Below are 24,300 nucleotides of genomic sequence, written 5' to 3' on the forward strand. Positions count from 1 at the left end.
TTGTAGTGGTTTCTATTTATACGAGTGTCGTCTTTGCTTTGACTCGCTTTGGCTTGCCTTGTGTTTTTTGATCGATCTCCCCCTCCCATTGGCGGCGCATTCATGTCGCTTCCTGCCCAGCTGCAGCATCACGACCCGGGCGCTGCAAAAGCCAAATAATAAACTCTGCTGCCGCCATATGAATATATAAACCTAGAAATGCAATGAGGCAACACCAAAGTGAAACAACTAAGCGGCGCGGCAAATAGCCTCAGCTAATCCTCCCTCCGTCTCTCTCTCTCTCTCTCTCTCTCTCTCTCTCTCTCTCTCTCTCTCTCTCTATCCCCTCCCCTCTTTGCGGTTCTCTACTTTTTTCCTCAGCACGACAAAGGGCTTTGAAAGGCGGCGAAACAAGTAAATAAACGGCATGAATTCAAAATGGAAATCTCATCTTACAAAACTCACTGAAAACTGAAAACAGAAAACTGAAAACAGAAAACTGAAAACTGAAATCTGAAGACAGCAACGACGCCAACGCTCAAGAGACGAGCTGCTTTACAACGAGTACTAGATAGCTGCCGCCTTTCGTAATCCCTGCCGCCTAATCTCGCATAGATCTTCAGTCTGGCTGCCGTTGCCGTTTCGATTGCTCTATTTAGCCAACAACTGTATGCTGATCCAATAAATTAGACAAATAAACATTGGTAAACGGTAGCATGCATACTCGACGCTAATAACCCCAGTCCCAAGCATTCAACATGAAAATGAAAATGAAAATGAGAATCAAATTGTAGCTGCAATGTTAACGCTTTGTTGACTGCCCTCTGCCAGAGCTCTGGCTCTGGCTCTGGCTCTGGCGCCAGCTCAGCCTCTGACTCGCACCCAAGCCCGATCTCCAGCTCAAGCTTCGCTGCCCACATCGGCTACACTTAGCCGATCTTAAAAGCTGCTTCGTTTTCTAACGAAGATGCTCGCTACACAGTGGTTCACAGCTGCGTGTTTACTTTAGAAATTTTGAAAACTAGTTGAAAATATTTTTAATTTGTTAGATTATCTGAGCATATTATTTAAACTAATTATTTTTTATATATTTAATATATTGTTATATAAATTTTATTTTATTTATTAAACTACAATCCCATATATATTTTGAATTCCAAAAAAGCAACTGAACAAACAAGAAAGAAAGCTCTAGTCGAGACTGCTCGACTACGAGATCCCCTGAACCCTCCAAGCAACTGATATTTCAATAATAATTAGCAAACACACACGCACACACACACACGCATATACAGGCGATTGCGCTTGGGTTGCGCTGCAGTGTTGGCGATATTATGAGAACTTATTTGTGGAATAATTTAATTTCTAGACGTACGATCGTAATGAAACTTTCAGAACGTAATCATGATGTATAAATGTATGTGTATACCGAAGCTCAAGTCTCTAGTATTTGATATACGACTTCTACAAAGATGAGAGTGAGGGGGTGAATTTAGGGGTGGGGGGTAAATTTTAACAAAAACCGAAATTGTATAAAATACATCTTTATATACATTTTAAATTTGGAGACTCTAGCTTGAAAGATGTAGGAGATATAATTTTTTAAGTGATCTTCGATAAGGTTTTTTATCGATAAAAAAGTATCGGAATGAGTTATCGTTTTTTAGTGATAAACTCGATATGCGCGCGAAATATACGGACATTTTAAAAAAAAGTTGAGGTCTCTAGCTCTTATATCTTCTGAGATCGACGCGTTCATACATACGGACAGACGGACGGACGGACGGACGGACGGACGGACGGACGGACAGACAGACAGACGGACAGGGCCAAATCGACTCAGCTCGTCGTGCTGATCAAGAATATATATACTTTGTGGGGTCTGCCACGCCTCCTTCTGCCTGTTACATACATTTCAACAAAACCATTATACCCTGATTTCCCATTTTCAATGGGTTCAGGGTATAAAAAGAACATGAAAAATTGAAACTTAATTGAAACTGTTTTTCCTGCTCAAAAATATTTTTATAATAATTTTTGTTTATAGTTCAGCAAAAAGAAACGCAATGAAATTTGTAAATTCCATAATAAACTTGAACTACAATGTGTCAGGCATTTTGAACTGGTTTGCGCCACTGTGCACTGTGTCGGCGTTGATGACGATCGCTTGGCGCTTCTTTTGTGCGGCGTCTAGCGGGCGGACTTTGCCAGCGGCCTAATGTGAATTTTAAGCCAAGTCGAATGCATTCGCAGCCATCAGTTCTGTGCGAGACATTGTGCGGTGCGGTCGATACAGCGGCAAAGCCAACTTCAAACGACGACGACGCCATCAAACGACACAGAGATACAGAGTGGAGATAAAAGGCGAAGACGAAGACGTGCGTCTCTTGAGGTGCAATTCGCAATTTGCAATTGTGCATTAACCGAGATAGGCATTAAGTGTTAAGTGCCGTGCAGTAATAAATATATAATTTATGCCAGTTTAGGCTTGTGGATGGACCGATCAGCGATCGAACGTGATTGCATCTCCGATCTTCGATCTCAAATTGCAAATTTGAAATTTTGGCGCGTGTGCTCTTGACTTTGTTTTCACACTCGATCAGTCAGTCAAACAGGCAGTCAGACTGAGAGTCAGACTAGCAGCTGACATTTGATCTTTGCGAAAGATCGACTAAAGATCGGTCGACTCGTGTGATCCGCGATGTGTGCTTAGTGCGAGCCTCAACTGAGACCATATGGAATCCCATCGAAAGCAACACCTACGTGCAGCACAGCAATTTGTTTGCTCAGTTTAAGACTCAGGTGAGCCGTAAACTAACTCTGATCTCTGATTAGTTGACGCCCATTGCAAGCCCAGCTAGTAATTCCCTCCACTCAGTTCCAACAATTAGAAGAATAATGCCAAAGTCGTAATCAACCTGTAATGCCAGCTAATTGGAATAATTTTTGTTGTTGTTGTTGTTGTTGTTACTGCTGCTGTTGCTGCTCTTTCTGTGGAAATTGCTGGCAAAAATGTCAAATAGGCTTTGAGCTCGGCTCGTTTCTCTCAAATTTTTTTCATGTTGCGCTGCAAGGCACAAAACTGCAATAAAAACGAGAAACAATAACAAAACCAGCATCACGAGCTGAGGATAAAGTTGCAAATATTTTGTTGCTAGTTGCCGTTTATTGTCAAAAAGGTCAAACCAATAGCAAAACCAAAACAAAAAAAAAAAAAAAAACCCAAAAACAAAAACAGAAACTTCCCAAAACGGAGGGAAAAACAAACTCTGCCAAATTTTTACTTGTTTTCTTGTTGAGCATAAAATGATCTTGTTAACGGCTCTGAGGAATGCCACAAATAAGAGGATTGATTTTCAATTTGAGAACTCAATTAGGAATATTAAGACTTCCTAAGCATTAAATTTATGCAAATCATGAGGAATATTATAGAGGATATTATAGTAACGATTATCATTCAAAATCTGTTAAGACCTTTGGATACTCAAGTATATCAATGGAAGCCCACACCTGATCACTAAAATACTCAGTCTGTGGAGTATCTCAACAATTAGTTGAATCACTCAAGCAAAGATAGTAATCAAATGTAGATTAAGAACAAAAAACTCGAATGCAACTGGTTGAAGACGATTTATAGACTTGGAGACTGCTTTAAAAATGGTTCGATCTATGTGATTTCAAGGAAAACAACTGAATAAAGCTAATTGAAAACAAAAAATCAAAAACATTAAATAGTTCAAAGTTCAAATTGACAAATTTGGAAAGCTTGGAAAGCAACAAGAAACTGCATTAAATACAGCACGACAAGCAACTTACTCAGAGTTTATCTATATATATACATATATACATATATATATGGGTGTGTGTGTGAGTTTATAGTGAAGCTGCAAGGTTGCAAATTGAATTGTAGGTGGAGGTCGAGGCACAAGCAGAGGCAGAGGCAGAGGCAATGCGTTGCTAATTCTGCCAGCCATAAAATTGCAACAATTTATGCCGCTTGTTCGCAACAACAACAACTAAACTGCAAATGTTTTTTTAAATTACAATTAATTACGAACTTAAAATCGAAAATTGTTTTCACCCTGGCTGCCTACCCTAGCCCCATTGTTGATCAGTCGCACAAAGCTGATGAAGAAAGTTTGTTTCGAGCATCTTCAGTGAGACACAATTGATGTTAACAATATAAGAGCGAGACACAATTGGAGTTATAATAACAATATACAACACAATTAGAGAGCACTTTCGAGCACTAGCATTTACAATATTTGAACACCTCCAGGCCCCCACCACCAGCAAAGCGGCCATTGATTAGGCAACTGGAGACGGCAATAGAAAATCAAAACATCATAAAAACTACATAAATCAACAACAACAAAGACGGCGAAACATTGACGAAAATGCCAGCAAATATGAAGGATTTTCATCGGGATGCATTCGCAATCTGCTGTTTCATCATGCTTATGGCCAGTGAGGTAAGTTTTCGCCAAACGGCTCATATCACATCATGGCTATATTAAAGCCACGACATTTTTTCCATTCTTTCTTCTCGTTTAATGTATTAATTATTCAAAATCTACTTGTTTTCATGGTTTCAAGATAGAGAGAGAGAGCCAGACAGAAAAAGTATCTTTAAGTTCAAAAACTATATTTCATTATGGTTGTATCTGTGTAGTTGAGAGTTGCCTTTGTGTTTTATTTTATTCTATTTTTAGTTTCAATAAAAAGTATCTTAAAGATACTTGATTGATGATATACAACTAAAGATTTGTATTTCGTTGCTATAAATATCTTGAAGATAAATCTTTTTCTTTTTAAAACAATCTTACAAATATGCCAGCTATGTTTCTGATGTATTTTATAAAGATTTCTATGCTGACATTTATTTGCATTCTTGAGATATTGTTTTTTAGTCAATCTCAACCCTCAATACTCATTGGTGAATAGAAAAGAGTATATTCGTTTTTTACAATTCGTCCGTCCTCTGCCCCATTCGTTTGTTTTTATGAGCGCAAAGCATTTCGTCGTTTTTAGAGCCTGCAAATATTAAGCATAAAAAAAACTAATAGTACATAAATGTTTCGTGCAATCGTAAAACAAATTAGCAATCACAAATGAGTGTTAACATTTCTTGGAGTGAGTGCCTTGTGGAAGTTCACTATTCATCTATACTATTTCTTACACCTGCTCTCATACCTAATGCGAAAGAATATCAAAAATCTATTGAAAAGTGCTTTTTCTATTGAGAAATCTTATATTCGAATATTTTTGACTAAATATCATGGCTTTCGAACCGGAAGCCCAAGACTCAAAAGTCTATTTTATATCAATTAGACGTATTTGAACAAGAGTTATTTTGTTTCATTCACATCTTAAGGACTGCAATTTTTTTAAGATATAATTATATTTAAATATAACAATAAATAAATATGAGCAATATGTATCGTGCGACTCTTAAATTAGTATGTTAAGTACAATGATTGTGTTAAATCAAATACCAATTACCCAGTCGATTGAAATCAGAATCAATTTGTTTTTATTACATCATTAATATATATATATATATATATATATATATATATATATATATATATATATATATATATATATATATATATATATATATATATATATGTATATATACATCAATTTATTTAATATCACAAAACATTAAGGCCTTATACAAATTGAATAGATCTGTGCATATTACATATTTTAAATATTTATTTATATACATATACGTAAATTCGTATACATATCTAGAAATCATCATTAACATTCCTGAGGTTTGCATTAACTATGTATAAATTAAGAGCCAAGTTGTAGCGCATTCGCTATCCAAGTGGCTCATCAAATATTTTTATTGTATGTCTTAACTATTGTATTTGGTAATTGCTATATTGGTATCTTTTCATTCATTTGCTTTACATATCAAACAACCATCTTTTTCGGAATAGTTGCTGCACTAAAACTAGAGTTCTTATTTAAATTTTATATTTGAAATTTTTACTTAGTGTGGTTTAGAATAGGGCTCGTAATTCCCATTGACTATTCAATAAACAATTATATGTATTTAAACATGTAAATTGTCATCTAGACGATGACTTTATACAAGCTTTGATTTACCATATATCGTGATCAAATGCATTCCAGGCACTTCCTAGTTATAAATTAAAAGATTGAGATAACCGACTATTCAAGTTCGGTTCTATCTATATAGAAATGCAGAGACTTTTTATGTTAAGCGATCCAACAACAGCTGTAATCAAAATCTATTATCTCTCTCTATCTCATAATTTCTATTTATAGTAGAGAGTATTCAGCACTTAATAATACATCTAATTTCTTCGTATACAATAATTATTGTCAGATTATTATTTGTCTACGAAGCTCTTACAATCCAAGTCTTAATAATTATAATTGCATTAATTGAGTTCCTTCAATGACTCAACTCTAGTCTGATTGCCTTTCATATGTGATTTTACCTCAGCAAATTCAAATAGAAATGGGGGGCTTATGATTTTCGCAAAAAATTTACGGCTTTAGCGACTGGAAATAGCCTTTGAGTTAGGGCGCTGACAGGTATTTCGTCTTGAGCTTCTTCTTATGCTTTTTTGTGTTTGGTTGGCGCTTTTGTTGTTGTTGTTGCTGTTGTTTGTAGCGTTACTTCCCAAGTGCTTTTAAGCAACGGCGGAAAGTGTTGTCATTCTGCGCTCTTTACGCTTTGTTTCATTTTTAATTTATTCTATGGTCTGTCTATGTGAGTACACCTTCTGATACGGGTATTCATTCGCACACATGCCACAAAAACAAAAACCAAAACAAACGGCAAAGGTCTTCAAGCATATTAAAACAAAGACGTTGACGCAGTCGCTGGCCAAGTGACCTTTTTACTGACACTTTTGCAGCACAGCGCGAAAAAGAGGTGAAAAACGCTACAACAATAAATGGAACAAAATAAGTAACAAAAAAGTTTGTTTTCTGACTTTTTTTTTTGGTATTTTGGTGAGCCATGAAAATGGAAACGAAGATGAAGTTGAGGCTAAACTTTTGGTTATGAAACAGTGGACTTCAAAAGCAACTCTTCAAAGCATCCGCCAATTGCCGCTATCTAAACAAAGGCCCGAAAGCATCGACAGTAAATGAAATGCATTTACTATGAAATTGAATACAACTACTCGCAGCATGTGATCAAATTGCGGATTGCAAATTACATGAATTAGCCCCGAGTCAAGTATTTGGTTAGTCAGCCATTCGGTATTCCAAATTGCCAACCAGCCACATCTTTAAGATCTTCACAGTTTCCGAGTTGAACACCGTCTGGGCGCCCTTATAAGGCGAATGCAAAACAATTTTGTCAGCCCACAGTGTCGCAAATGAATGATAATCGCCTTGCCTTATAAGCCAGCGGGAAGCCTAATCAGATGAGCCCCTATGTAAAAGTGAGAAGAATTTTTGAGCATGCTCGAATCAAATGTGCTCTAGTTGTGAGAGCGCGACTTACAGATACCCTCTAGATAGCCATAATATACAAATTAAAACAAGAAATATGTAAATAAAATATATAGTTTCAATATTTACTTCTTATACTTATTTACTTCAATATACCTGAGCAAAAAATACCAAAATATAAATACAAATTTAATACTTAATATAAAATATCTAATGTTTCGCCTTATCTCTCTCTCTCTCAATCTCATTTTCTCTCTTTCTCTTGCTTTGCTATTGTATTTCTTGATTGATTCTCTATGAAAAAAAACCTGATAAATTTAAACTATTTGAGCTAATAACAAAAACTCTCAAAATATTATCATAGTTTTAATATAATTAAGAAAAGACGTTATTAGATTTTAGCTAAATATAAAAAAAAAAAAAAAACATTTGAAAATGGTTAAATAGCAAATAATTACAAATACTCACGACTATTTTTCCTTTGCCCAGATAAATGCAATATCCGTCACTATGCTATTAGGCCCGTTCCACTCTGAATCTCTCCCCCTCCTTCCCTTTGAAGATCTGTTTATCTGTCTCTCTCGCTCTGTATGTATAGATACATAGATTCTAGTATGCCCTATATAGGTACATATATGGTACCGAGAAATCTAGACGACGCTGTGCAATAAAAAATAGATTTATTTAATTTAGCTTGAGCGAAAATACACTGAAATTCAAAATGGCAGCAAATATCTTTTATCTCGTTAATGGAGCCTCACTTTAGTCACAGCCGTCGAATCAACTGTGACACGTTAACTCAGGAATTCGAAGGGTTCCGCAAAAAGCGAACGTCCAACGAATTTATCTGAACAAAAAATCTGTTGTCCAGTACACACATATTTTATTATTATTTTTTAGATTTTTTTCCTGATTTTTTTTGCAAGATTATATAAGATGTTGTAGGGCTGCGCGGCGGTAGCCTCACGTGGCTTACTATATTGTTTTGAGGCAGCTGGGAAAATAATTTTTCACGGACTTTGCAGACTTGGCTACGGAAGCTTATTCACATATTCACACGTAGCTGTCGCTGAGGCGGCCCAGTGGCAGATTTCGATAAGTCATTGGGCTATAATTTGCGAGAGACACATGAAGACTTTTTCTATATAATTAAACAAAAAACAAAAACAAAAACACAAGCAGCAAACAAACAACAAAAAAGTATGAAAATCACAACACACAAAGTTGACATTTCACACAGCAGCAGGTCGCCGCATTGGGCCCATCGACTGTTGCAAGCCAAGCAGCCGTGGCACCATGTGCCAAGTTATGACATCACTTCAATTCATCAACTGGTGGACTATAGCCCAAAGCTGCGCCGTACACATACCAGTCAGCCAGTCAGGCAGCTAGCTACAATCGCACATGGTCTTGGTCTTGGCACGAGTACTCAGTTCGACTATGAATAGATCTTGATCAGACAGCAGGGTACTCGCTATCATTTGTTTAGCTGCGCTAATAGCTTTTGGCTTGGGAAAGCGCCGCAAGCTATTTTCCTATAGCAACTATGCTTCAGCAGATATGTATATTGCAATACTGACTCTTTCTCTACTAAGAAGAGTCATCTGTTTTCCACATCCATGAGCTGACTTGTAATACGTGCACGGACTATGAATATCTACATTCTTATCCCTTCTTCTTCTTAAAGAATCGAATTCAGTGTATCTCCTGATCGCATACTTCAGACTGGAGTGGTGTTAGATAAATAAAATATGTGTATGATATACAGAATTTAATTTAATTTATTATCAATTATTTATGTAATAATTAAAAATAAATAAATTAAAATTAAAATTTTTATTTTTGTGTTTTTATAAATAAAAATAAGTATATAAATATTTGTTAATCTCTTTCAGTGCCAAGCTGCATTGAACACGCAAAAGACATCCTTCTCTTGTGCAGGACGACCAGCGGGCTACTATGCGGATGTGGAAACTGGCTGTCAGGTGGGTGACAAAATGTTGTATACAATTTTGTACTTGTTATGTTGTGTTGTTCGTTCTTCTGCTTGATTACGGTTAGGTCTATCACATGTGCGATGGCTTGGGCCGTCAGTTCAGCTATACGTGCCCCAATACGACGCTCTTTCAGCAGCGCATGCTCATCTGCGATCATTGGTACATGGTCAACTGCTCCAAGGCTGAGAGCAACTATGCGGCCAATCTCTTGATAGGTAAGTCGCGAACTCCATTAAGATTACGTTAACTGTTACAGCAATTAGCATAAATGTTTTCTTTTCTTTTAAAATATTCTCCTTGGCATGCCGCTAGGTCAGCGCGATAAGCCGTTTGTCAATGATGAGGAGAATAACTTGCGAACGCCACGTCCCGATCTGCTAGATCGTCCCTATGCACCCGACTATTCTGGCGAATCCTTTCGAAACCAATATAAGGTAAGGCATAGGAGCACTACATAAATCTCTATTAGCATGTCTCATGTTCTCTCTTTCTCACTCTCTCTCTCTCTCTCTCTCTCTCTCTCTCTCTCTCTCTTTCTCTCTCTAAGTAGCAGCTGACGCCAAGTCAGAATCAGATACGCGACGATTCCGTAAAGAGCGCCGATAAATTTGATTCACAGTTGACACAAAATAGTCAAACACGCTGGCGGATTCCCCCACCCAGTCGCACTATCCTCCCGCCCGCCTTTGAGCCCCAAATAGAGCTTACCAGCAGCACGCCTCAGCCACGACCCAGAGTAAGCAGCAGCAGCAGCACCACCACCACTAGCACTCGCAGACCCACCACCACGCCGCCTCCTGTGTCATACAAGCGGACGGAAGCGCTGTATCAACGGACTGGGGACATGGAAGTGGATGACCTGGGCACGAGCCACAGCACGCGCTACAACACGTCGGCGGACTTTAACTCTGCCGAGCAGGCAACGACGAAGAACTCCACCAAGATGGTGAAGTTCATCAAGCCTCCATCGAAGATCTATGAGCCACCGTTCGTATATCCCATTTACAATCAGGACGTTCAGGAGGTGCAGCCGGTCACGGAGACATTGCGCACATCGTCAGCGATGCCCTTCAGCACAGCCGCGACGCAGAACCGCTTCTCGGCGGCAGCGGCCAGACCCAGCACCACTACCAGGCCACTCAGTCGCCCCACCACGTACGCCGGACAGCCCTTCTCTCAGAGTTCGGCAGCCACCACGGCCAGCACAACAACCAATTATCGTCCAGCTGTGGCTCAGACAGAGCATCGAACACCCACGCCGGCGCAAGCATTCCGCCAGACCACGCCCACCTCAACCGTGGCGCCCAGAACTGGAGGCAAGGGCGAGCTGCCCTTCAATGATCTGTTGCCACCATTTGTGGACTTTGTGCCACACGACATAGCCACGACCCAGGGACCGCCCATTTACTACGAGTGGAAGGTGCCCGCCAATGGGCTGGTGCCGCCCAAACTGGACCCGCCCATAGGCGTGGATGGACGCGAGTATCCGGAGACAAAAGCCGACTACAATGTTAAGGTCAAGCTGGAGAGCTTTAACTCCAAGTTCAATGACTTTGCCAGCAACAATGCTGTGGCGGCTGCCAGTGGAGCTGCACCTAAGCGATTGCCCAGCTCGCGCTCCATCAAGCCCAACGAGCTGCCCGTGGTGTCCACGGAGAAGGCCCAACGACGCGCGGATGTGGTCAGCACTGGCTCCGGCTCCGGCTCCAGCTCCCATTTAACATCGGACATAACGCAGCTGCGCAAACAGTTGCTCATACCGGAATATGCCTTCCCGCTGGAGACCATCGGACGGACGGGCTATGCACCCGGCTCGAGTGTGGCCGGGGATCTTTACAACTCGTTCCAGCTTAAGATACCGGAGCGAAGAGCCGGTAGCGGTAGCTCATTCAGCAGCAGTTCCACTCAAGGCAGATGGTTCGGCGAGAATCCAAAGTGCCCCGAGTGCCATCCATCCTTTGTGGTGCCAGGCACCTGCGAGCCCTGTTTGCGTAGATAGTTAACTCCACTTACACTTAAGTTCCACATACCACATGCCGCGCCTACGCACCGTCCTAGTATTAGCTGACATATATTCATAGCCGTCCCAGAAAATCCGCCTTCGCATCGATTCATGCATTTAAATGTTAACTTTATTGTATACACTCACAGTAAAAATAATGCGCATTAAATAAGTGAGTAGAACTACGTATATTCAAGCATGAACCTCGGTTCACAATTGCTACGTTCCAGGTGGTAAGTATGTGTAGTGCTTTCTAATTAACGCTCACTACAGCAATGCAACAGTTATGCTTGCCTAAAACGGCAGACTAACTAAATATATAGGTAACTTCGTAAATTCCATAGAGATGGGCGCCGAGAAGCTTAATAGATAATTTCGTGAATGAGTATTTTGCGGAAGTAGCGCTGCTTTGAGAGTCTTATCAATATGCTTATATAAAATATACACGTACGTGATTAAGAGTGATATATTGCCTGATATCTGTGTAGAGTGACATGATTATCTCTTCAATTACGATTCTCTAAAATTCAACAAGATTCAACGGTGATTCGTTCACACCCCTCTCTAACTATGACTTGATCGTCTTCAACAATAAAATGTAGTAAATGAGTTCAAATCATTTGAATAAATTGTGACTTATTGTGTTAAAAATCATTCTATATCGTGATTCACCATAACTCTAGCTGCTCAGGTCAGATTTTGTGATTTTATATACAAGGTGCAATTGTTGCTCGCAACTCCGTTTAACACTCACTGATAACTTCTCAACACTGTTTTCTAATGCAGTGCAGTAACGACTTTAGATTTCCTTTTAGCAAAACAGTTTCAAAATATCACTTAATGATATTTTTTTTTTTTTCATATTTTGTCAAGACAGACAATTTCGAATTGTTACAAATTGTTCGCATTGCCCATCTCAAAATTTGTGGTATAACAGATTCAAACATCTATGTACATAATATTGCGTACAGAAACGCAGCAACGCGTGCAACATCGGTGAAAACATTTGATTTGAAAGGCACATTTAAGTAAATGCATGATGAATGGACTGCAGATTCTTCTAGTTGCTAGCTTGATGGAAAACTTGGATACATCAGAGTGATCAGATCAAAAATCAATCGGTAAAACTTAACCTAATGGGAAAGACAATAGGATTGGACAAAAATCGAATAGAAACTTTTGACTAGCACTTTGTTTAGGGTTCACGGCGCATAAAAGAAGATGCTCGGGGTCCAGGGTCGGGAGGCGCCCACCGACATTTCGGGATGGGCGGGCGCCATTTTATTGCTGGGGCAACCAGGTCCATCGCTGGGAAATTCCTGACCCACCGCTTGGGCTCGTAAAATAACTTGATGCGGCTTGGTCACGTCCACATTAGCCACGACGCCCGCTTCGTGGCGATAGCTATAAAATCGATTGGTCAAATGGCCATCCACATATATCTGATTAAACGAACGGGAGTAAATTATTATTCAAACTGTCTGAGATTAGTAGATTAAAACACAAGCACGTACCTCGTAGCCACCGATGCCGGCACAGTCCTCCAGTTCCCAGCGCACATAGAGCGCACGACAGCCCAGGCTAGAAACACTCGTAATGGTCACCGGGAAACTGTCACCCGGTGCATTGCCCATACAAGCCGAAGGCTTGGGATCCTATCACAGTAACCAAAATAATTTTTGAAATAAATAAATGAAGATATGCAGCATTATTTACCTTGGGATTTATCTTATTCTTGGTCATTACATGGTTCATAGCTTGCAAGTCGCAGATAATGGAATCAATAAAAAATTTCTGAAAGAATTAAAATGTTAGCTTATGAGAACACATTAAGAGGTTTACCTAATCGGGAAATCGAGAATCAAGCGTACTCACCGTTTCAGCCACGGGATCATATTTAACTGCATCCAGTGTCTTGGAAACCGTCAGGCATTGGTTATCACAGACGACCGCGCGACAGTGACAGCAAATGCAAGGCCCTCCAGGTCTGTCCATCTGCTCTGTGGCCTCCTCATCCAGCTCCTGATCGTCTTCACACAATTCACACATGCGCCGCATCATATATTCGCATAGCAGTCGTTCTCTATCCGTAAGCGGACTTAATCCATCATCCACTTCAGACTCGCATTGACAGGAAACTTTTTGCAAGGCACCAGAATTTCCTGATTCACATTGGCAGAGCTCCTTTGAAGATTCTTCTCGAGGAGTTCTCTCGCTGCAACGATCCTTTGACGATTCTCCTCGATGACTCATATTGCTGATTTCTTCTGGTGCTGATTCTCCTCGTCGACCCGTACAGCTGCAATGCTCTGATTCTCCTCGTGGTGTTCTGTTGCTGCTCTGCTCTTGTACTGATTCTCCCCAGGGGCTTTTGTTGCTGCTCTGCTCTTGTACTGATTCTCCCCAGGGGCTTTTGTTGCTGCTCTGCTCTTGTACTGATTCTCCCCAGGGGCTTTTGTTGCTGCTCTGCTCTTGTACTGATTCTCCCCAGGGGCTTTTGTTGCTGCTCTGCTCTTGTGCTGATTCTCCTAGGGGGCTTTTATTGCTGCTCTGCTCTTGAATCGAGTCTCCTAGAGGACTTTTATTGCTGCTCTGCTCCTCACGGACTGTAAGCTCCTCATCTGTTCGCGCTTCCGGCTGGGCTGAGCGTGACCCAGAGCCTGAAGCTGAGGCTTTCGGAGGTGACGCGGACGACTTACCACCCTCGTCACTCGGTAGCGATTTCCTTACCGTGTCAGTATCACATGGTGTCTTGTCCGTTAGCTTAGACTGAAATGATTTACATACGGTTGTTTTTGAGCTGCGAGATTTGCAATCGCATGATTTGTAGCAGGACGATCTGGATTCACTTGTTTTGCAAACACAAGATTCGTATCCTTTTGATTTTGAGTCGACCGTATCGCAGGTCTTATAAATTGTAGCGGTAGTGCAGCTACCCACAAAAGTCTTAGACTCGGATTTCATAGAATCTGCTTTGCGGCAGGGATCAAAGGCTGGATCAGGTTGGAATACGACTATTTCCTTCGGTTCGACAGGTAAACACTTCTTTTTACTGGGAAAACATTTTTCCACATATTGTTCCATTTTTTCCAAGCACTGCATACGCTCCTCTTTATCCCTTGACATCGCCACCTTAGTTGGGGGCATTCGACCACACGTTACGGCCGCCATGCAATCTTCATAGCTCAGTGGCATATCCTCCTGCTCGTCGTCTTCCTCCTCCCGCAGCATTGCGGTTAGCTCACGAAACAGTTCCTGTATGACAGCCGTGCGATCCAGGCGACAATCATTGGTGTGGTTCAATAAATTTATTATATTTGCTACGCGGTCCCTTGGTACAGAGGGACAGCATCTTTCAGACTCACAGCTTCGGAAACTGGACATTTGTTTGTCCGACGCGCACTCGCAATAGATATCCTGCTGAATTTGGTTCTGGTGTTGATCGCAGGGAACAGTCCAGGTCGGCTGATCCGAAGCGTACTCACAATAGTCGTCCTGCCGCTTCTGGTGTTGTTGTTGGTATTTCTGCATTCCATGTTCTATCGCGCATTCAGATTGATAGACGCTATCTTGCTGCTGACAGCAAGGAGGTTCAGGAGCACAATAATCACAATAGATAACATCCGGCTGTTGACAGGGTTCCTCCCGTGTTTGACCACAGGTTGGCTCTTCGTACTGCTTGGTTTTCGACTTTCGACCAGGTAAACAGCAATCGAAAAGTCCGCCAGACTTGTTCGTCTCCATGACATGATCCGAGGTAGTTATACATGATTTTGAGCCTTTGCTTGCGGACTGTTCATTAGGTGAAGAAGAGCATTTTGAGCATTTCTCCTGTTCAGCGTTTACGGCGGACATCGAAGGACCCAAAGACTTTGAACAAACTGGTATTGATTGTGGTTTTTGTTGAGCTCTACCATCCGCGATCTGCGTATTTGCGCAAAAACAGGACGAGTTCTTGCATACGGATGTGTCGGATGAGGAATTACAGTCTCGGAACTTGTCCCCGCAGTTCATAAACACAACCTTTGTACTCTGAGATGCATTGCAGCTAGGTTCGGCTTTCTTATCCTGAATTCTCTTAAATGGTGGACCCTCCCGACCAGTCGGACATAGCTTCATCTTATCAATGGACGAGCACAAGCACGTGACGTTCGCCATGAAAGACTGCGAACGGGACGAGGTCTTGTCCGTGTAGCCCATCGATGACTTCTGTGTACAAGGCGTTGCATTGTATTCCATTTTGGCGCTATTCCCTTTACCTTGGACAACTTTGCTACAATTAATTGACGTCGTTATGTGACTGGTGTCTACATTGAAATACCGTTCACTCTTCACACTTGTATCCATATCCATCAAATGGGTTGGTTTACTTGCCTTAGTTGGACAAATTGATTCCATTTCCAAGTAGTCTTCGTTTTGTATATCCTGATTGACAGAAGCTGATGCTGGACATGGTTTTGGTGGACATGGCTTTGGTGGACATGGTGGTGGGCACGGTTGTGGTGGTGGACATGATGCTGGCGGGCTTTGTCGGGGTGGACATGGTGGTGGTGGGCAGGGTGGTGGAGGACATGGCGGATTGTCGGTAGACTCTTCTTGCTGTTCTTTACCAACCATCTCCTCCTGGAAGTCTGAAAACTCTGGAACATTTTGGGATGGCGCGGAGCTCTGACAAATTGCTACTGCGCTTGGTTTTTCCTGGTTCTGGCTACCACATTCACAGCCTTGAGCCTTCGCGGCATCAGATGATTGTGGTCCTACATCTCCAAGGGTTGACTGGCAAAGGCCGCTTTGATTGTGATCCTTAAGATCAAAGATGCCCTTGCTTCGATTGTCGACAAGTTGACTGACGCCAGATGCGCAGCTGTAGTAGCCAGCAGCGTTGACCTTCTGCGGACGAGAAGTGCTTGGTTGCATGCCTGCCTTATCAATTTTACACAGACAGGTCAGTTCACTTGAGCTCGATTCTAGGACTTCTTCCTTCTGCTCACAGGAAGTTTCGACTGGGTCAGTCATACTGGGCTGCATTCTTTGAAAAGAGGCAGCATCATCATTTTTATCACACGCGAACGGTGGTTTAGTTCCATCAGCTTTCATGGTATCGTCCTTTTTGCGGCAAGTCAGGTCAGTTTCGAAAACTGTGTCCAAGGGGAAGTACCGACTCGAAGAGGTAAATTCCGATTCGCCTATACAAGACAGCTGGCCACTCATTCGTCCGAGTGGATTGGTTAGATTGGACTCTTTTTTGTGTGGACACTCCTCGACTCGGTTCGCTGGGACATTCAAATTGTCTGGCAAGACATAAACATTGCTGGCATAGGTGGGTACCATCTCATTTTGAGTGCCGCAGATCTGAGGTGGACGGTAGTTATCAGGACAGCTTTCTTGGGGATTCGGAGGCTCAATCGCCTCGTCTGTTTCCATGGAGAAGTAACTCGTTATTGGGCACTTGGATTCGAGTTTAGGAGGTGGTGCCGGAGGCAATTGCGCACTGGGAGGCGGTGGACATACGCACGGTATGTGGCTTGTAGATTTTGCAGCAGAGCCACAATACTTGAGCGCAGTAAGTTTAGCTGCATTACTGCAGTTCGGGGCCTCAATGGCTGTTGTGGAGGGTATACTGGGTTGCGACTTTGAGAGACCACATATACTTGTTTGCTGGTATTGTGGACGGGAGTCGGGCAGGACCCTTTCCCTCCAATCATTGACATCCTGAGTGGTCTTCGGCAAATTTTCTAGACACGAGGGCTGCAGATTCTGCTCCTGCTGATGATCACGTTCATCATTATTGTCTATAATCCTGCATATGTATTGTGGGGTGGGATACTGAATTTGATCCAGGGCACTGAAATTTGGATTCAAATCACGCGTCTGCGATGGCTGGTCCTGTACAAAATTGCTGCAGTATGACTGCTTATAGTGTTCAAAGAGATAGGATGTGTTCGTCTGAGATGGCTTGCTCCCTGCGGGGCAATCCATTTCCGGCTGTGTGTGAGTTGACTGGCAGGCGCATTGCCATTGGTTGTTAGTCCCTTGAGGGTTTTTTCTCAAATAGGATCGGTCGGTTCGAATGTTTTGGTTATTGTGGCAAGCTCCTGGGTCGCGGTGCTCGTCCTGCATATACATCAGAGCTGGGCAGTCTGCAAAAAACAAATGAAAGAGAAGAGTCGTTAGATTGCCGTTGGACATGATTGCACATTTTATTCTGATGGGAAAGAACATTAAATTTTGAAATTAGAAAGCCATGGAACAAGGAACTGATTGAGTGACAAAGCAGGGCTTGCGATAAGCTTGAGAAAGTCTATGACTGGCGGGCCTGCGGCGGAATCTTGAGCTCTTTTATCTCTGAGAGCAGAACCTCGCGACCGCGCGTTGAATTTGGCTCAGACCACATTTCTCTGTCGTACAGCTCGAGAAACTTGGCCTCAGCCTTCTCCCGGCAAGGACAAAAGTCAAAGTAGGATGTCTGACTGCAGGCGTCGCGCTCGTCAAAGTTTGAGAAGATGGTTCCACGCTGCACACATCGGCAGACCTTCACATTGACGCGTTCACGATTGTCGTCTAGAGTACGCTGCTTCCAGGGACACTGACAGCATCCACAATTTCCAGGGCAAAACACATTGCCTTCCTCGTCCATAATGGGGCTCGGATCGAAGCGGCACGGGGAGCAGTTCGAGAACTCCTTATGCTGAGGTAGCGCCAAAAAATACTTTTTTAGTTGCCCCTCCATTTTGGATGGGACTGGCGACTTCTCGAATAGCGGTGTCAAAGTCTTGGATTCAGCTGGTTCTGGTTCGGATCGAGGAGCTGTTATAGGTACCACAGGTACCGGCTCTTTTACGGGCTCTGTTGTGGGCTTTTGTTCGGAGCTTGGTGTGGGCAGTGCTAAGGGCAGTGGAACAAGCTCCATATCGGAACTTGATGCTGACTTTGGCTCTGGCGAGGGTGCTGGGGCAGGCTCTGGAGCTGATGCTGGAGCAGGTGCTGGAGCAGGTATTGGGAGAGGTGCTGGCACGGGGGCCGGTTGGTGTACGTGACATGTGGATACCGGGCAACTGTAATCTTTGAGGATACAACAAGAGCCCTTAAATAAAATGTTACAATCTTCAGCTTCCAAAGCATCTTTAAAGCTGAAACATGATAATTTACAAGGAGCCCTACCTTTAGACGCATTCTTCGAACACACAGACATTTGTGACTTGTCAACTGACTGGGATGGACCGCATGTGACCATTTGGCCCGAGCATGGATCGAACCTCAACGGCATTTGCACTGTAACTGGCCTGCCCTGAAGGCACTTTGAGGCGTTTGGCTTGGGATCGGTCAGTAAACGCGCCGTTATCTCCAAGGTTGCATTGCATTGACGTTTACTATCGCCCTGATTCCTCTCAAAGTTCTTGAGCAGCATTTGTGTCACATTCTCGGCACGCCTGAGGGCAGCCCGCACAGCTTCTGGATCATCATATTTACTAGTGGCGGACGCCTGGCCACTGCACGTGGACTTACAGCTCGTTACATTTATCCGATTGCTGCACACGGGCTTAGTCTGTTCATTGTTAGCCGGCTTACAGCTATCAATATTCTTGCAACTGTGACCCTCTCGAGGAAAGTCAGTGTCGCTGATGCTAAGGCAATCAAAGAATATATCCTCGTCGCTGCGATGGACCTGAAAATTGGGACCCTTATACAGCACTTGGGTGGAGGTATTATCCTGCTTCTGTCGCTGGCTGCGCAAGTGAATGCAGGTGTCTGGTTTTTTACATCGCCGAGCGGCAGGCGACGACTTCTTATCAGTAATTGTTCTACTTCTGTCCTTGTCCATGGCTAAATGGACCAAAGCACCAAATGTATTCCAACTATTATATGAATTTACATAAAATTTGTTCTACGATGTTGCTCCTTGAAAGAATTAAAATTAACTGGCCTACAAATTGAATTGTCACGCACAGCAACAATGCCGCTGCCTACTATATTTCGAGTTTCGAATATAGACATTTCTTTTCATTCATTTTTATTGTATCAAAATCACTTCAAATATTAGCACTAACCAAAACTCAGCATCCACAGATGATAAATTCGAAAGTAAAGACACACGCATGTTCACGTCACTCGTTTGCAGACAATCATATGACATCGTTGCTCGTTTTCATGGTTGACAGACACAGCGCTTCCCTCAGTTTTAGTGAGCAACTCCACATGTTTTCTCCGTCGCTTTCCCAAGCTGAATGCCCCAGCGCCCGCTCTAATTGGGTGTGGGCAACCATAGGCAGCTGCTACTTGACGGCGTTTCACGACAAATAGCGAGCTCCCTATGCCTCCCAACGTACTCTCCTCACGGCTTTCCGAGCGGTTCCGTAACGATACGATTGCCGGCGCATACAATTTTGAGGCTGGCCACAGGCCCGCCTATCACCAGCGCCTGTGCCCGCTCCCCCGCCCACGCCCCCGGCAGGTCCAACAGCAACGGATTCGCAGGAATGAGCCAATGTATTGGGTGCCGGCTTAAATATGTTGACCTTAACCTGTCCGCTGTGGGGATCCAGCTCCATGGGGAGACTGAGAGTGACCGGACTGCCGCGCAGTATGCACTGGCAATGCGGGGGCACGCCGCATGATGGGTCCGTGTGCACTCGCGCGCTTATCTCGAGCGTTGCGGGATAAAAGAACTTGCATGTAGATGGCGGCTCCTCGATCTCGGCGCACTCGCAGTGAACGCCTAGGCCGCGCAATAGTATTTGCGTATTTTGTGCGGCGCGCCTTATGATGCTGCGCATATCCATGGGTGCCTTGCGCTGCTGGGGCACCTCCTCCTGCTTAAAGTCGCCTTGGCAGGCCTTCAATATGCCCGCCTTATGGGCACACTCGCGATCGCAGTCACTCTCACTGCGACAATCATGAAAGATGTCATCCATGGTCGGTGAAAATGTTTTGCTTCTTTTTTTTAATTTTTTTGCTTTGCTTTTTTTTATTGCCTTAGTCAAACATGCACACACAATTTAGAAAATACAATGATACTGTATAATGGGGTATTTTTGAAGTCTAGTCCCAGTTATTGTAAAAAAAAAAAAAAAACATCAACTGAACGATTAAGGTCAGAAAGATATAACTCGCACCGCCAGCTAAGCCTAGGTAAAGCTGGCGATAGGTCTTATGAATTTAATAATCACATTTCCTCGCCAAAATTCAAGGTATTGTGCCGTTCCACCGGATAGTAGATAGTGCAATAGAACTCCGATTCCACTTTGTGGTTGTGAAAATTGATCAAGCGCTCATTAATGCGCTCCTCCAGCTGCTGCAGCAAGCGCGAATTGCCGGGCTTCAGTGCGAATTTCAGGGCGCGCACACAGCCCAGCACCGCGACAAATACGTCGTAGCTCTCATAGAGGTGGGCTGCCTGCCCCTGATCAGTGCAGAGATTCTGCAAGAGCTCGATGTGCTCGCGGAACTCCTCGCTGCCCTCCCACAGCTGCAGCACCCGCGCCCTGAACCTGTCGCTGTCGCTCTCACACTTAATGCACTCCTGCAGCAGCAGCAGGAATGCGCGCGTGCGGCTCGGCAGCAGCAACAGGCGCGCTTCTACCCCAACGTTCTCTGCCTGGATGCCACAGTCCTGGGTGCTACAGCTGTCCGTCTGCAACTGCTCGTCGCATATTGAGGGCGCCACCTGTACCACCCGACTGTGCCGCCCGACGGGCTCCGTCTGCACCAAGGTATTGAATTGGGCTCGATCCCACTCGCTATCGACCACCTGCACGTACTGCGTGCGTGCCGTGTGCCGGGATCGTTCCGAGTGTGCCGTATGGGCAGAGGCAGCCGAATGGAAACTGCAAAGGGAATTCGTCTCGCCGACATCCATGTAAATTGGACGACAGGTGGCGCCGCAGCGTCGCACGCGACCATGAAACTGGTATCGACTATTGAAGCGCTTGCACTGCTTTCGCTTGTGAAGCAGATACTTTCGCTCTCGAAACACATTCATCGGATTCTTGTCTCTATCCAACTGGCACACTTTGATGGCCCTCTCACTTGATTCTTGCTTTGCCGGCTCGGCAACGTGGGCTATGCTAAGACAGTCCCCAATTGATAGACCACCCCCCTCCGTGCGCCGAGAATCGCGGAAACCGGGTAAACTGGGCCTAGTGGGTCCACCGCCTCGACTGGCTCGACTGCCCCGACTGTTTATACTGGCCTTACTGCTACGCCGTAAATCCTGGCTCGGCCTTTTACCGGACGGTTTTGGCTTAGACTTTGACTCATTGCCTGCGGTTTCTACATCAACAGTTGTTACTTCTAAGGTTTTGCATATTTTTGGCACTGGCAGGGGCTCATCGTCCGGACATTGACATTCACTCACCGGCTTCTGGGCGTGGAGAATAGTGTCCGCCAGCTGCTTCACAGTGCAAGCGATGGTCTGAAAGTCCTTGTGCGTGGGCAGCTCACGCTCTCGGCGCTATGATGGTACGAGAGGAGAAAAAAAATGCTAAGTCAGTATCATCTTTGTATAAATTTCAAGGAAGAAGAAGAACGTAGCCCACCTCCAAATCTCTTAGGGCACAGCCGAGACCTTGACTGGCCGCCTCCAAATTGTCGATCTCTCCTCGCTTCATTGGGCTATCGAAAAGCTCGGTGGCTAGGCTAGAGCCCTCGGGGCAAACCCCCAGCTTCTTTTCCATGCGCTGAATCAACTCATCCTTGGTACGCAGCTCATCCTCCAGGCAGCAGACGTGCTCCGAGCATGCCTTCAGCTGCTGGTCCATTTCGGCGATTTTGGACTCAAGCGTATTCACCTCCTCCCTGAGCTCTCCATTGGTCACCTCGAGGTGCATGAGGTTCTTCTTTAGGTCGTAGATCTGCTGACGCAGGCAATCCGTTTCCGCTTTCAGCTGCTCCTCCATGCTCTGGTGCAGCTTCTTGGCAAAGTTCAGATCCTCGGCCAGGGTTTGACAACGTCGTCTCTCGCTCTCCAGCTCATTGGCCAGCGGCTGTTGCTTCTCCGCGTCGGCGGCATGACTGTCGACCTCCTTTTCCAGCGCCAGCTTCTGCTCCATCAGGTCACGATGCTCCTTGGTGAGGCGCACTAGGCACGTCTTCAGCCCAAGCTCCGCTTCCTCCAGCTGCTGTATCTTCTCAGCAGCAGCGCGCGAGTCATCGCGCAGGCAATCTTGCAGCTGGCTGATCTTCTGCTTTAAGCACATCTCTTTGGTACGGTAAGCCTCCTCTCTCGCTTTATATTCGCGCTCCAGGTCGACCCAGTGCGAGTCGGCGGTCTCCATGGCCTCGTAGTGTTGTGTGTTTAGCGCGTTGAGGGAACAACGCAAAGTCTTGACCTCTTCCTTAAGATAGCTAATCTCACGTGCGGCAGCAGCGTCCATCGGTGCATTCGCGCTGTTGCAAATGTTATTGCTGTTATTACTGTTGTTGTTGCTGTTATTACTATTCATCATCATCTTGTTGCAGTTCTTTTTGATCATCTGATTGACTTTACTGGACGGGCAGGGCCCACAGCCCGATGGGCCGGCACCAGCGGTCGCCCGCTCTGGCAGACTCTCCTCATTGCCCATTTTGGTGCTACCACCACCGCTAATCCTAGCCAGCTGCAGCAGTCGGTAGAAGAGCAGCAGAGGCAGTGAACGATTCAAACTCTCCACCTGTTGCTTCACCCGCTGTCGCTCCGCCTGCAAATGCTCCAGCTGCCTCTCGGCTGCACACAGATCGTCGCGCAGGATTAGGCACTCGGCACGGCAGTCCCGATATTTGGCGGCCAACGCGTCTTTGCTAAACTCTAGCTCCACGTTACGTTGTCGCAGTATTTCGAGCTCCTCCTCGTTGCGCTGCAAATGGAAGCGTGTATCGTTCTCGGCTTCCTCGAACTCGCACTTCGCCTCGTCCAGCAGAGCGTTCTGCTCGAGAAGCTGCTCCACTCGCTCGCTCAACTCCTTCACTTGCTTGTTCAGCTGCAGCTCGCGCTGCAGACGCTCCGCCAAGTGTTTGGCCTGGGTCTCGCCGCTACTCTCATAGACGAGCAGCTTGCTCTCCAGCTGGATGACCCGTTCCTGGTAGTACTGCAGGTGGGGGTGTTCCGCTATTGAGGACGCTGTCGAGAGATCGCATTCGACAAAGACGCCGCTCTCGCTGAGGCTGCTGTTCTGCAGTCTGTGCAGCTGCTTGCTGGGCGTTGCCGGAGCTGTGGGAGTGGCACTGTTGCTGTACGGCTGTACGGTGGCTACGATCCGACTGTGCCTCGTCCGTGGTTCCGCCTTCGTCTGCAAGAGCAAGCAAAGCGAACAAGAAGCCGCACTTGAATTTATGTTCCAGAAATGTTTATGTGTGGTTATTGATTTTCTTAAGGATTAAAAAACTGTCTGCCTCTGCTGGGGTCTAAATATAAATCTCGATCGCTCAAAATCAAAAAATTCCTAACTACTGACTGACTTCTGACTACATCTAAACATACATACACACAACACACAGACAGACACACCTTCCACATGCATACTCTATTTGTATATTTTGTTCAGAGAATATACGCACCGCTGACTGCCAACTCTCCTGCTCCACGACCGCATCTAGATCGAGCTGCTGCACGCACAGCAGCAACTGTTGCAAGCAACGCTTGTCCTTCTCCTCCAATTGCTGTGAAGTCTTGCGTAATAAACTCTCCAGGCGCTGGCAATGGTCCGCACATGTGCCATCCATCTGGGAATAATGGAAGAGAATCGTATAAATCATGAAGCTTGAACGAATGTCCTATACATAATAAGAAAATATTAATTATAATCTTCACTGTAATTATATATTATACAAGTACTAATAGATATAAACAAATTTACATTATTTACAGCAATATCAATATCAATCTTAGTAAGCTCCAAT

General features: G+C 44.3%; 4 protein-coding genes across 9 annotated transcripts in view; 1 reads left to right on the top strand and 3 right to left on the bottom strand.

Moving 5' to 3' along the window:
- Positions 1-4,308: 4,308 nt before the first annotated feature.
- js (jiangshi) lies at positions 4,309-11,612 on the top strand. Of its 2 annotated transcripts, none has more exons than XM_030388116.2 (5): positions 4,309-4,451; positions 9,324-9,413; positions 9,490-9,640; positions 9,738-9,859; positions 9,976-11,612. In XM_030388116.2, the coding sequence occupies exons 1-5, from the start codon at positions 4,377-4,379 to the stop codon at positions 11,422-11,424; spliced, it is 1,887 nt and encodes a 628-aa protein (XP_030243976.1). In that variant the 5' UTR covers positions 4,309-4,376; the 3' UTR covers positions 11,425-11,612. The 2 variants fall into 2 exon arrangements, with proteins under 2 accessions (XP_030243976.1, XP_030243977.1); XM_030388117.2 differs by having other exon boundaries at positions 9,979-11,612.
- LOC108651412 (PFTAIRE-interacting factor 1A) overlaps positions 11,536-24,300 on the bottom strand; it is a 35,857-nt gene continuing 23,092 nt past the window's right edge. For 3 of the 5 annotated variants that reach the window (XM_089259993.1, XM_089259988.1, XM_089259999.1), the window contains 3 exons: positions 23,959-24,123; positions 21,963-23,690; positions 20,363-21,877 (listed from right to left, as the gene is read on the bottom strand). In XM_089259993.1, coding sequence (XP_089116119.1) covers positions 20,591-21,877; positions 21,963-23,690; positions 23,959-24,123 — 3,180 coding nt within the window. In that variant the 3' untranslated portion in view covers positions 20,363-20,590. Of the gene's footprint in view, positions 12,870-12,941; positions 13,083-13,143; positions 13,222-13,302; positions 17,568-18,588; positions 19,400-20,362; positions 21,878-21,962; positions 23,691-23,958; positions 24,124-24,300 lie in introns of those variants that run through there. The other 2 variants (XM_089259985.1, XM_030388114.2) reach the window with 2 other exon arrangements.
- Positions 17,603-18,582, bottom strand: LOC149092445 (uncharacterized). The gene has a single exon (XM_089260023.1). The coding sequence runs from the start codon at positions 18,335-18,337 to the stop codon at positions 17,729-17,731; it is 609 nt and encodes a 202-aa protein (XP_089116149.1). The 5' UTR covers positions 18,338-18,582; the 3' UTR covers positions 17,603-17,728.
- On the bottom strand, positions 19,414-20,340 carry LOC115564137 (uncharacterized). The gene has a single exon (XM_030388121.2). It carries the CDS (start codon positions 20,337-20,339, stop codon positions 19,737-19,739), a length of 603 nt encoding a protein of 200 aa, XP_030243981.1. The 5' UTR covers position 20,340; the 3' UTR covers positions 19,414-19,736.

This window comes from Drosophila navojoa, chromosome 2 (assembly GCF_054131105.1).
Source record: "Drosophila navojoa isolate 15081-1374.11 chromosome 2, UAZ_NAV_1.0, whole genome shotgun sequence".
Classification (NCBI taxonomy): Eukaryota; Metazoa; Arthropoda; class Insecta; order Diptera; family Drosophilidae; genus Drosophila; species Drosophila navojoa.

Coding starts and splice junctions, on each gene's coding strand:
- js (XM_030388116.2), top strand. CDS start 4,377: ATGCCAGCAAATATGAAGGATTTTCATCGGGATGCATTCGCAATCTGC. Junction 4,452..9,323: donor TCATGCTTATGGCCAGTGAG/GTAAGTTTTCGC, acceptor AATCTCTTTCAG/TGCCAAGCTGCATTGAACAC. Junction 9,641..9,737: donor TGCGGCCAATCTCTTGATAG/GTAAGTCGCGAA, acceptor GCATGCCGCTAG/GTCAGCGCGATAAGCCGTTT.
- LOC149092445 (XM_089260023.1), bottom strand. CDS start 18,337: ATGGAGCTTGTTCCACTGCCCTTAGCACTGCCCACACCAAGCTCCGAA.
- LOC115564137 (XM_030388121.2), bottom strand. CDS start 20,339: ATGGATGACATCTTTCATGATTGTCGCAGTGAGAGTGACTGCGATCGC.